A 13,948-nucleotide genomic window follows, 5' to 3' on the forward strand; every position below is an offset into this window, starting at 1 on the left:
CCAGGAAAATGGGAGGGGAGGCGAGTCTCGGGAGGACGCGTGCCCCTCAGAGGGATGAACACGCAGGATTTGTGGAGACAGGGCTCCCTGCGGATCTGCAGTAGCTTCACCCCGTCACTCCCACTTCGTGTCTGCGCGGGGGGTGGAGGTTAACGACTGAGAGAGCGGGGGAGGGTGGCAGGCTGGGGAGAGGGGAGTGGTCCGCAGGTACCTGCAGCCAGCCCCGGGGATAAAGGACCCGAGCGCGCGGGAGGAGAGCCGCGCTCGGCGCCGCGCGGGAGCTCGTCCCCACTGTCTCGCTCCTGGATGCGTCCCTCCGCCCCGCGCTCGCCTTCACTCCACGAGCCGCTCACTCGCTGACAGCCAGCCCCGGCCTCCCGCCCGTTCCTGGCTTCCCCGCGGCGCCCTCGCTCGCTCCCGGGCCCCGGGGCGCACCTGGGCTGGGCCGGGCCGCGCCGGAGAGAGGCGCGCTGACCGCACCTGCCGCCCGCGCCCGGGGCCGCTCGCCCGGCGCGCCGGGCCGTCCCCCGCCGCCGTGCGCCCCGGGGCCCCCACCCCCGATGCCTGGGCCGGGGCGCCGGGCTGCGGCCGGCAGGAAGATGAAGGGCTCGGCGGGAGGAAGGAGAGAGAAGCCGCTGGGCTCGCCCCCAGCGCCGCCCGGCCCCGGTAAGTTCAGCGCCCGAGCGGCGGCTGGGGAGTTGGCGGGGGTGCGCGGCCGGGCGCCGAGGGTGCGCCCCCGCGGGGTGTATTTGCGCGCGGTCGCCTGCCTGCCGGGGACCCCCGCCGCCACCCTTGTCCCCTCGCCCAGCGGAGAGGCGGCGCGAGTGGGGGGTGCGGAGCTCCAGGGTCTCCGGACACAGAGGCTGCTGAGGACCAGGGCGTCGGGGGCAGCGGAGGGGCGCGAGGGGCAGCCTGGCCCGGCCATCGGGCGCGGGCGGGCTCGCCGGGGTGGACGCCGCCGCCCGTCTCCGCGGCGTGGGGCGCGCTGCCTCCTCGGGCAAGCGGCGAACTTGTTGGGGTAGGAGAGCAGCAGGCTGGCTGCCCCTCCGCTGTCCGCCTTTCCCCGCGAGAAGCTGTTGAGCTGCAGGAAGCCTCTCTCCAGGGGCACCGTTTAGACTTTCAGAGCGGGGGTGGGGAGCCGAGGTCATATAGGCGCCCCTGGATGGCATCCACCTCCGGGGCTCCCGGACCCGGTTAGAAGTGAGCGCGGGGGGTCTGCGGTACCCCGCGACTTCTTGCCCTTTGGGAAAAGTTTTCTTGTGCGTGTAAATTGGGGTCCACAGGGAAAAGAGCTGTGCTCAGGAAGGAGTTCCCCCCCGCCCCCCCGGTGAAATGCCCAGCTCCTGATCTGAGCGCCTTACGTTTAGACCTGGCCGCATCCTGCGAGTTTCTGGAGGAAAGGCCGTGTCCTCCTTTAGCCTGAGCTCGGCTGGACTAAGGAGGGACGTGCCCTTTCTGCATGTTAGCCTCTCCAAGACCTGGAACCCTAAACCGAATTGGGAGACCGTCCTTCTGTTTGTGGGTGTGACCAATGAACCCTTGAACTGGTGCTTTTCTAGGACATTCCTGTGCTGCTTTTTGGAAATGTGATGAGGAAATGTTTCTTCTTTTGAGGCAGTTTGCTAGTCGGCCTGTTAAACGTGACTTTCCAGTGTCTGCCTCATTCCTGTGCGCTGTGTCCCTTGCGATCCAGTGGACGGTGTCCGTTCCTCTGGGTTTTCGTGCCACCCCCTGACTTGTCCTGGATAATTCAGGCCCTGGTCTCTGGTCTCCAAGCATGAAAGGCAAATGTGGGTCATTTCGAATTATGGAGATTGATGCAGCCCAGCATGGCTGGGTTTTGCTGCAGTTTCTTCTCCTTTCCTTGATGTTCCTCAGAAATGAACTTGCAGCCTCTTGGAATGCAGCTAAAATATAGACTGGGGGGTGAGCACATATCTTGAGTTAATGTATCATCTTAGATTTAAATAACTGGAGTTTGGAAACTCTGGTGTAGGAGAAAGTGACTTGAACCAAAAGTTAGGACCTCTGGACTATTTTTGCTCTGTGACAAAGTGGCCTAAGGCCCTTCGGGGTCACTTAATAGTAATAGTGACATCAACCTTAATAGCAGTAGTAATGGCATCTAACAAGTGTTCCCCATTCACTGCACATCAGGAAGTGTATTCAAGGCTTTATTGCAGCTGCAAATATCCCAAGAAGGCAGCGCCTTTTCCATCCTCACTTTGTGGGTAAGGAAAGGCAGCCTTCAGAGATACATTTGGGAAAGGTCGAGAGTCAGTGTTTGGGAGCCCTAGGCCGCTGGACTCCAGAGTAGTTCCATGACCAGCACCTCTGTGAGACTCTTGAAAAGTGGGAGGACAACCTCTACATTCCAAATCCCCTGAAAAGTTACTCAGGTGATGACACTCTCATGGATTGATTCATCCACAGCTGTTTCAAATGTATTCTTATTGTAACAGGTGTGGAGCTTGTAACTTAAAATCACAGAGTGACAATTGTGTGGCATTTATTTAATTGCACCTGCCAGCTCTAGAGAGGTCTAAATGATGAGCTCTTGGTATTTACCTTAATGACAGTCCCTCCTTGAGCCTTGTTATTATCAATCAGTTATAGAACTATATTATAGCCCTTCTATTAGAAGTATGTGATTTAATATAACATCAAGCATATCTTTGAATGAATCTGTAGCATTATCCTGTGGTCTACCTGGATATTCTCATATTTCAGCCAGCTTATAATTAATGCTCAGATCCTAACAGGATGTTGAATTTCTGTTAAGAGACACTAACAGCTTGTTTTAAAGTTTCATCTTTATTTCCAGCAGTATTTCCAAAACAATTACACCCCCTGCTGTGATTTGCTATTTACTAGGTGTATCAAAAGTTTAATAATGAAACATGTTTGCAATTCAACAAAACACAGTGTTTCATCTGTAATAACAACTCTGGCTAAAAGATTCACGTCTAATTTAGGGTTATTTTATTTGAAATTTAATTAAGATGTTGAGTTTCTTATTGCTCTGCAAAGTGTATGCAGGTTGCTGAGTACACATTTTCCATTATTTTCTTGTCATCTCCAACTTTATAAACTCATTGCTTGTGAGTTCCTCAGATCAGTTATGTCAGTGCCTGTCTAAAGATTTTGAGTTTTGTTTTGTTTTTTAAACTAAGAGCAAGAGCACCAAATAAGATGTGTTTGTCATGTTTCTTCACAAGCTGTTGTTATGCTTCTTTGGGGAATAGTGATAAATCACAGATCTGATTTGACTGTACATATGGAATTTTCAAACAAAAGTGTATAAATCCATTGGGACACTCTGCTATTAATATTTCAGAAGTGGGAGCAGCTTTGGGAAGTAGAGGATCTTTGAGGAAGATCTTTTACTATGTTTCACTGCATTTGCATGGTATCTTAATATTTTCAAATAAACTGACATCGCAGTGAACCAGTAAACTAGTGGTTATTGCCATAGCTTCTCTATTGTTTGAGAGTTAAATTGTATTTTCTAGTAGTAACTTAATGTCACATGATATATACACTGTTGTCTTTTGATGTAGTTGAAGTCTGAAACACATATTTTGCCTACTGAAAAGAATACATTTCTGAATATGTAAGCATTTTATCAGGAGTATAAAAATAGCACCGTAATAACTTGCCTAGAGGTTCTGTTTGTTTTTGAAATAATGAGGTTGTTATAGAGGCTAGTATATTTAACCTTAGAAGTAAAGTATTGAAACTAATTATAAACTTGAATTGAAAAATATTTTATGACAGTGGGAGTCTTATAAATGATTTAACCTTATAATTACATGAACATGTCCTCCTGTGTTTTTAAAATTCAGTATTTGCATAGTAAGACTAATCGGTTTTTATATTATCTGGTGATTTGAACAATCAGATCTCTGAAAAGTGACTTAAACTCCATAAGCATTAGAGTCACTGACATCACAGTTTGAAGAAACTAATATTGGGGAAGGATATGTAATTTTGAATGTTTCAAGAGCTGAGAACTCAAGGTGGATGACACTTCTTAGTTTTTTGACAAGGGCTCTAAAGTGAGAGTTTGAATAAAATGAGGCCCGTAGGTTGACAACCAAGCAAGCACTTAAATAACCTCTTAGGAAACCTAGAGCAGCTCAAATCGAGTGCAGGCTGAGAATTCTTAAATATAATTAATCTTTTGAACCAGTGAATAACACATTGTAGATCAATTTTAAAATTCCAGTACATTAAAAATGTGTTAATTTATATCTTCTAGAGCCTACTAAAATTAGCAATCACTCCCCTTTCTGGAATAACCTAGCCTTAACTTTAAGAGAAAAATTGCAATGAGAAAGAAGTCTGAAGACACTGAGCGGCTGAGATGACTCAGATTCTGTCACGGTCTTTAGTCCATTTTAAATGTGATTTTTAATCCCACCTGGGTAATTCTAGACCACTTTTGGGATTCTGTCTAGGCTGAAGACTCTCGTCCTTCTACCCTGCTGATGGACTGAGATAGGATGCTAGAACACAGTCCTAGAGTGGAAGAGGGCCGTCTAGACAACTTAGTGGCTTAATTATGTCATCCAAGCAAGCAAGCAGCCAGCACTTCTACGCAGGGGGTTTAAGTGAGACGTTTGCCATGAAGGAGTCCTTATTTTCCTTCCATGCAGTCATGTAGCCCATCTTCAAACAGTACCCATCTTGGAATATCCTGAGTTTAACCCAATCTGTCTCCATGAGAAGAAAAAAAATATTATTACAGTTTAGTATTAGAGAAGTCTATTTGAGGATTTTCCTAAGGGTTTCTCATAACATGGGGTCAGATGTTCTCAATTTAGGTTTTTTGTGACCTTGTCATGTATTCTGTTTTTATATCTAAAGAGGTATTCACAATTATTTTATAATGTATTATTAAAATTATTAGAGACTTCTTTCTCCTTTAACGATCTTTCATCTACCCTCAAGAAGTGAAAGAAAAGTGAGTGAATGTTCTTATAATATCTTTACTTCCACTTAAACAGAGGAATACACATAAAACTCTAGAAGGCATCTTGAAAAATTGAGATTTTAAATTGCATTTTGTTGAGAACAACTTCTGAGAGTTTAGCCTGGGTACCAAATCTATCCAGAGCAATAAGAATTTAAAGAACAGAGATTTAAGCTGCTGGATTGATTCTCAGGTGGTTACATATTTTACACTCATAGTAAAATATGACATTAAACTCACAGAGACAAAATAGTTGGTTACCAAGGTGTAACATTTAAGGGCGTGAACTCAAGAAATAGAATGCCTGGGTTCATCTCCTTGTCTGTTCCTTAAAAGCTGTGGAAGGACTGATGCTGAAGCTGAAACTCCAGTACTTTGGCCAGCTGATGCGAAGAACTGACTCATTGGAAAAGACCCTGATGCTGGGAAAGATTGAGGGCAGGAGGAGGAGACGACAGAGGATGAGATGGTTTGATGGCATCACTGATGCGACGGACACGAGTTTGAGCAAGCTCTGGGAGTTGCTGGTGGACAGGGAGGCCTGGCATGCTGCAGTCCATGGGGTCGCCAAGAGTCAGACACGACTGAGTGGCTGAACTGAACTGATTCTACACAACTGGGCTTCCCTGGTGGCTCAGATAGTAAAGAATCTACCTGCTATGTGGGAGACCCAGGTTCAGTCTCTGGGTCAGGAAGATCCTCTGGAGAAGGGGATGGCAGCCCACTCTAGTATTCTTTTCTTGCCTGGAGAATTCCATGAAGAGAGGAGCCTGGAGGGCTACCGTCCATGGGTCGCAAGAAGTCCAATGACTGAGCGACTTCACTTTGACTTCACGCTTTCTAAACAGATACTACTTTTTAGTGGGTATTTTTATTAAATACAGTTGGCTCTTTATGTTAGACCTTGAACTTTTGGGCGCAAAGAATTACTACTAAAGCCACCTTGGAGATAAGATGCTGAGCCAAGGACTAGCATATGCCCACCCAGGAAGGGAGAGCTTCTGCACCCTGTTCCTTCTGGTTGTGTTATATACGCCTTGAAATAAAATAGAGAATCAGGAGCAAATTTAACAAAAGAGACAAAAGTAAAATTTTAGAGAAAGAAACAGAGTTTCATCAGTCGCATAACATGCTGCTGCTAAGTCACTTCAGTCGTGTCCGACTCTGTGCGACCCCATAGATGGCAGCCCACCAGGCTCCCCCGTCCCTGGGATTCTCCAGGCTCAAAGAGTACTGGAGTGGGTTGCCATTTCCTTCTCCAATGCATGAAAGTGAAAAGTGAAAGTGAAGTCACTCAGTCGTGTCCGACTCCTAGTGACCCCATGGACTGCAGCCCACCAGGCTCCTCCGTCCATGGGATTTTCCAGGCAAGAGTACTGGAGTGGGGTGCTATTGCCTTCTCCAGTCACATAACATAATTAACTAGAAATATCAATTACTAAAATGTTGTGGTGAATCGGACTTTTGGTTTAACTGAGAATTAAGAACTTTTCTTTGGAATTGTTTACTTTTCACATTTCTTTTTCTAACAGGCATTAGTTAATTTTAGGCCTTAGTGAATAGACACTGTTTTTAATTATTATTTTTTGGCTGTGCGTCACAGCCTGGGGGATTTTCGACCTTAGTTCCCTAACCAGAGATCACACATCTGCAGTGGAGGTGCGGATTCTTATCTACCAGACCACCAGGGAAGTCCTATAATTATTCTTTACCTTTCCCCAGTTTTTTAGTAGCAAAATCCATACAATATGAAAATGACCATTGTAGCTATTTTTGCATGCAGAGCTGCAGTACTGAGTACATCCACATCATTGTGGATTCTGTCCCCCCAACCCCCGCTGACACACATGTCTCCAGAGTTCTTTTCTTGTTGTGAAACTAAAACTCTCTCTATACCCATTAAACAACAGCCCCTCATTCCTCTTTCCCTCCCGCCCCTAGGAACCACCATTCTGTCTGTGATTTCAACTACTCCAAATACTTTACGTGGGATGATGCTGGGTTTGTCTTTTTGTAACCGGCTTATTTCACTTAGCATAGTGTCCTCAACGCTCATCCAGGTGGTAGCACGTGTCGGAATTATCTTCCTTTTAAGGAAGCAAACGTTCCACTGCATGTATAGACTGCATTTTGCAGGAAACAGCCCATCATTTCTCTGTACCACATTTTGCTTATCCAGTCCTCTGTTGATGGGTGCTTGTGTGGCTCCCACACTTGGCTGACTGTGAGCGGTGCTGCTGCACACACTGGTGTGTAAGCGTCTCTTTGAGACTCTGCACTCACTGCACACAGTGGTGTGTAAATGTCTCTTTGAGATTGCATTCGCTGCCTTTGGTGCTGCTGCACACAATGGTGTGTAAACATCTCTTTGAGACTGCATTCGCTGCACACAGTGGTGTGTAAACATCTCTTTGAGACTGCATTCGCTGCCTTTGGAGTATATCGTGAGGTGGGATTGCGGGGTCATGTGGTCATCCTATTTTAAATTTTTTGAAGGACCACCGTAGTATTTTCCTCAATGGCTCTACCATTTTACATTCCGAATACACAAGGGTTCCAGTTTCTCCAAGCCCTGCCATCACTCATGTTCTGTAACCGGCTTATCCAGAAGCTTGTATTAAAGCCCATTAAGGCATGAGGTGGTGTCCCATGGTAGTTTTAATTTGCATTTCTCTGATGACTAGTAGGTGGAACATCTTTTTATGTCCTTGCTGACCATTTACATATCTTCTTTGGCGAAATGTCTGTTCAAGTCATTTGCTTATATTTGAATTGAGTCGTTTGGTTTTCTGGTTGGTGGGTCAGTGGTAAAGAATCTGCCTGCCAATGCCTGAGAAGTAGTTTCTATCCATGGGTCGGGAAGATCCCCTGGAGAAGGAAATAAATGGCAGCCCACTCCAATATCCTTGTCTGGGAAATCCCATGGACAGAGGAGCCTGGTGGGCTACAGTCCATGGGGTCATAAAAAGCTGGACACGATTAAGTGACTGAACAGCAATGCATGCTAGAACCTAACTCATAAATAGGCGTATGATCTGCAAACATCCCCATTCTGTATGTTGCCTTTATACTCTGGTGATAGTGTCTTTTGATGGACAATTAAAAAAAATTCAAGAAGTCCAATTTATCTATTTTTTTTTCTTTGGCTTGTTGCCTGTGTTTGATGTCATAGTGAAGAAACCATTGTCTTTTTTTTTTTTTTTAACCTTTGTTGTTAACGGGCTTAAGATGTTTTAAAAACAATGTGCTACTGCTACTGCTAAGTCACTTCAGTCGTGTCTGACTCTGTGCGACCCCATAGATGGCAGCCCACCAGGCTCCACCATCCCTGGGATTCTCCAGGCAAGAAGACTGGAGTGGGTTGCCATTTCCTTCTCCAATGCATGAAAGGGAAAAGTGAAAGTGAAGTCGCTCAGTCAATGTTGTTAAATTAAAAAGAGACTAGGATGAGAATGAATAAACTGCAATTATAGACGAAAATATGAATGATCTTCCAAACATGATGTTGACTAACAAAGGCCGGAAACCCTCCCAAAGCAGGATTCCATCATGTAACGTTCAAATGAAGCAAAACGAACTTAATGACGCATCATAGTTATCGGCGAGGGAGGGGGTATGGTGCTGAAAATGTTGTTTCCTGATTTGGGTGATGATTACACGGGTCTATTCACTTGTAAAAATTCATCAGTTTGAATATACAATTTATGCACTTGTCTGTATTTGAGTTATACTTCAAAGAGTTTAGAAATCAATTAATCATTTGCAAGGTCCTGATAAGAAGAAATTTCCTTAAGAAGAGGAAAGCTATGTAAGGATACTCCAACCCATGCTCACAGTACCTACTGGGAGGATATGGTTCATAAATTTGACCCATGTTTTTAAACAACCCTCAGACCCATGGAAGTATATTGTCAGAATTCTGCTGTTTGGGAAAGACAGACCATTCCTCCTACTGAGGCCGAAGATGGTTTTTGCCATGAGTCCTGCTGGAGTGAACTGAACGATGTGGTGAACTACATCCTTGTTCTTTACCTAGCAGAGACTTTCATAGGAACCTTTCTTACAAAACACTGAGCAGTGTAGTTACTGGGATGCCTTCTGGTCTGGCTTAACTTCAGACTTTTCAATTTCCAGCAGGATGGGAGGTCCATATACCCCTTAGACGATGCTTTATAAATTTTGCCCTTTTAACAACCCTCTGACTGTGCTTGCTTGCCAGTGAGTTGAGCCCACTTCCTTTGACAAATTCCCTATGCCCTTATTCTTTGTGATAAGTTGAAAGCTGGAGTCAGCTGGACTCTTTAGGGAACCTGAGAAAATGGATCCCTTTGAGAAGTGGTAAGGGTTTCTCTGGGGTAGGAGTTGTGGGCAAGTCCATATTTGCCTAAAGAATTAGTAAGTCAGGTGCAGTGAGTGAGCTTGGATTTCTCTTGATAATTCAGTTCTTTATAGATCACCCTGAGCATCAGAAATTGAGATAATAATAAATATGATATATAATAAATATAATCCCATTATGGTGGCGGCTGTGTTATTAATCTTTCTACCTCCGGAAACGTTTGTCAGTGTCTTGAGCAAAGTAGGTGTCCCCAAACATTTGTTGAATGAGTAAACAACTACATCCTGCCATGTGATAGCTCAGAGAAGGAATGGCCACCCACTGCAGCAGTCTGGCCTGGAGAATCCCAGGGACAGAGGAGCCTGGTGGGCTGCCATCTATGGGGTTGCACAGAGTCCGACAAGACTGAAGCGACTTAGCAGCAGCAGAAGCATGTGATAGCTCTAGAGAACGAAGTGGCAGCCACTCCAGCAGTCTGGCCTGGAATCCACGGACAGAAGGGCCTAGAGGGTCAGTCCATGGGGTCGCAGAGTGGACATGACTAAGAGTGAACACACACACACACAAACACACATTCACACACATGGTAGATATAGAACTTGTAGAAAATTGAGCTAAATAGCCTAAAGATACCCTAAAAATGCCTTAAATACAACAGTGTGATTTCTCAGATTTTGATATGTTTTATCAATGTCTCTCTCTTAAATAAAGGAGACACAGCTCAATTACTATCTAATTGATGACTTTTTAGTAGGTTGAGTGAAGTTTTTAGCATTTCATAAAGAAGAGTTTGACCTGAGGAAATTGCTTTCAAAAGACCATTTTTTCAATTCCCATGAACTTTGATGAGCACTTCGTACTTATAAAAATTCCTTTTTAATTAGTGGTATGATTCTTAATTATTTATTAATTATAAATTATGTCTGATGCCAATGTATCCTTTTTGATTCTTCATAAATAAAAAAAACCTGGGCAAGTTAACTGAAGAGATGATACTGGAAAAAAAATGTTCTCTTTCTGTATCATAAGTTAGAACATGTCTTCTTAATTTAAATTTTCAAAGTTAAAGAGAAACTATTCAGAATTCTGAAGAAGTTAGAAGAAATAATTCCTTTCTTAAAATATTGCCTACTTTAACAAGAGTAAAATTTTCCCAATTAGGATATTTTAGCATGCTTAAGAAAATTTAAGAAAAAGGAAATAATATTCAGGACAAGAAAGGTCATCATTACAAATGATGGGGTTCACATTGCAATGTCCATTTAGAGCAAGTTTTATTATCTTTTTTTCTAATGCACATATTAAAACATTGAAAAAATGTTTCACAAGGTACAAAGATGACATGTGAATTTCTCATTGGTTTCTTCCCATAATTGGGTAGGTGTTACCGTTAGCCATGTTTACCGTTTTTTAAAAGATGAGAACACGAAAGAAAGGCCGTGTGATTATGCAGGGCCAAATAACTCAGAGGTGGTAAGGGTGGGTCGAGAGCTAGCCGTGTCTGCCTCCACGCCTGAGCTTGCTGGTGCCACCCGGAAAGCCTCCTTCCCTTGTCACATGCACAGGGACACGGCCTCTGTGGAGTCTGTCGTGCACTGGGATGATTTCCTGGGGCAGCGATCGTGTAGGGATGGAATAGAGACGAGAACAGTCAATAAACGATGTACTAAAGGAGCACTAATGAAACTCTAATTGGAAAATTGCTCCAAAACGGACCCCACGATGGGCTGTCTAAGCACACTGTCTCAGTGCAGAGATGGACTAATTTTATGCAAATGCTAAAGCGACTTTGAGAGCCACTTGCTGTACCTTGATGTGGTCCTTAAGGAAAATTGTCAGGCCCATTAATAAGTTTCTCAATTGATTAGGCTAATTTGGTACTCCAAAAGGCATCTTTCTATAAGTTCATGCTGCCTGTTACGTTCTGATTACAGCAAGCTGCTACTTGCCATGCCCAAGTTTGAAGGCTGTGTTTCTGCGTTCTTGTGCTTTCCCTACCGCCGGCTTTCCCATTGGTCTTGCCGCGTGAGAACGGTGAATCATCTTGTCCACTAGCCGAGTCTGGAAAGTCTGTGTTACTCAGTGAATTTGTTTTAACCCCATCCCTGTAATAGTTTGAAACCTGGCAATTTAACTACTTTCCCAAATGTGTTTGTGATTAAAAAAACAACACAAAAAAACTAGTTTTGTTTAGAGCAGCAAAAGACTGCAATTTATTTTTATCTTTCTACATCAAATGCACTATTTTAATCATAGACATCGAATGTTTCAGAATAATAAAAGATTTAAGGTAAGAAGAGCTGGTGATCTCTAGAGGCGTGGCATAATCAAATAATATTAGAAGGTGCTCAGTTTTTCTAACCTGAAGGAAACAGAAATGGGCCGAGTGAGTGATCCCCCTGCTTGGCAGAGTCTCCTAGGAATGCACAAATACTTGTTTCTCTTTCAGGAACTCCCATTCAAAGAGAGTGAGATGTTAAAGTGGAAGTGCTCTTAACAGTGAAAGTGCTGAGTGAATAGAGGGACACACCGCTACCTAGACCCTACATCCCAGCGCAGCATGCCTCCCACACGCCCTCCAGTACACAGGGCAGGCTAGCGCATTGCTATCTGCTCCATTGTGAAACAATGTTTGCGATTTCATGTCATTGCTTTGTCATTAGAATAAATAGCAATAAATCTGGGGAGCTGGCTTTCACTTGAGGGGTCAATAAATAGAGTCTAGTAAAGGAGGATGGTAATAAGTTATAGAAACTTGGTTGATTGCTGTAATGCGGATAGAGAATGTGGGGAAGTGTGATCTTCAGGAGGTTGAAATGCTCTGTGCAGCACTTCTTGTGCTGAAACTAGACTTGCGGTACTGATTCCGTGAATACGGCTGCGTGTGTGTGTGTGTGTGTGTGTGTGTGTCTACAAACTAAAGTAGTTTAGAAGTCATTGAAAGGTTAATTTGAGGATGGCTTGGCATTCTTTTGTGGAAAATAGTAAAAGAGGTTTGGTCCAAAATAATACAGTCATCAGGCATGGGTTATGAAGAAAGAAATCATGCTTTTAAAATAGTCAGGCAAAGTCTGGGCTTCCCAAGTAGCTCAGTGGTGAAGAATCCGCCTGCAATGCAGTGACCTGGGTTCGATCCCTGGGCTGGGAAGATCCCCTGGAGAAGGAAATGGCCACCCATTCCGGTATTCTTGCCTGGGAAATCCCGTGGACAGAGGAGCCTGGTGGGCTACAGTCCATGGGTAGCAGAGTTGGACACGACAGTGACTAACACACACACACGCACAGAGCAAAGGTTTATTTGAGCCTTGCTTTGTTAGTTGCGGAACTTTTCAGGAAGTGAAACAAGCTGTGGGAGTTCAGCTGTGAAGACTTCCCATGATAGCACTGGGAGTAGCCCCGCCAAGGAGGCATTCTTGAAGGAGGTCAGGTGCTGTGACCTTAATAATCACGGTAATCCCAGACTCTCTTTTGTCATTGTGTCTGTCCTTCTTTTGCCTTCCAGTCAAGTAAAAAAGTGGTTCCATTAACAATTTTGAGAACCGAAACCTACCTTAAAAATGCCCTTTTCTTGAAAACTATAATACATGAAAACTTTAATACATGAAGCTAATCGTCCCTTATAACCCAGGAAAACAAATAAGTCACATGGCCAAGCACCGTAAGTGATATGATACATTGGTTTGCTTACACATGACTCGTGACTAACTTCCACTGCAGGGAGAGACTTGCCGTCTCTCTAGGGCGTCATCTCCTGTCATTTCTCCTGGAATTCCCGCTGCCATCTCATACTGAGTTGGTCGTTTCCTTCCAGAATTCAGCTTCACTTCTTTTTGACCTGACTCTTTCAATACCAGCACTGTTTTCTCAGAGTTTAACTATTTCTGTGCATTTAAACAGCAGATACCAACCTTGACTTAGGATGCTTTGCAATGATTGCTTTATTATTGACATATGTTAAGAATCATGGGAACCAAGCCAAGGTCCTGAAGTTAATTAGTATTGTTACATTTATTTTTCATACCTCATGATTGCTAAGACTAAAACTAAATTCCATAAATATGCCCAGGGTAGCAGAATATCTGCCAATATTCAGGAAAATTTAGCTTTATTTTTGAGGAAAATACAAAAGCTGTCTATTTTATTTTTCTTTCCTTTAAAAGGCTAATACCAGCTCATTTTAAACAACCTATGGAAAGAAAAAAGTCTTGGAAGTTGCATGTTAACATTTCTGTGTATGCTTAAGTGAGCTGAGTCAGTTGCAGTCTCCTTGTGGCGTTGCCCAGTAAGAGCAGACTAAAAATGGCTTTGAGAAGTCGTCTCCTTGTGGCGTTGCGCAGTAAGAGCAGACTAAAAATGGCTTTGAGAAGTCGTTCCACAATTGTGTTTTTTTGCTGTTCCCAATTGCCAAGTCAAAATGGCCAACCATAGTTTTAGACTTTTCTCATCCAGGGAGTCAAAGCATCACATTTATTTTTGTTGAATTACAGAAAGGGGTCATCTGCTTGCATTTTTTTGGAGTGTGGGCCTGAATTTTAACCAGCTGGTTTGGAGGGTCATGCCATCGAGTCATTAAGTCATATAGATGATTCTGGTAACTGAAGAGATGAGCGTTTGCTTTGCCTTTTAAAATTTCA

General features: G+C 44.0%; 1 protein-coding gene across 2 annotated transcripts in view; it reads left to right on the forward strand.

The window, feature by feature from the left end:
• The first annotated feature begins 239 nt into the window (after positions 1–239).
• ZNF385D (zinc finger protein 385D) overlaps positions 240–13,948 on the forward strand; it is a 1,003,514-nt gene continuing 989,805 nt past the window's right edge. Inside the window, exon 1 of one of the 2 annotated variants that reach the window (XM_086379817.1) lies at positions 240–666. In XM_086379817.1, coding sequence (XP_086235943.1) covers positions 561–666 — 106 coding nt within the window. In that variant the 5' untranslated portion in view covers positions 240–560. The remainder of the gene's footprint in view (positions 667–13,948) is intronic. The other variant, XM_086379818.1, reaches the window with a different exon arrangement.

This window comes from Bos grunniens, chromosome 27 (assembly GCF_055505025.1).
Source record: "Bos grunniens cultivar Pamir isolate PY7600 chromosome 27, Bosgru_T2T1.0, whole genome shotgun sequence".
NCBI classification, from domain to species: domain Eukaryota; kingdom Metazoa; phylum Chordata; class Mammalia; order Artiodactyla; family Bovidae; genus Bos; species Bos grunniens.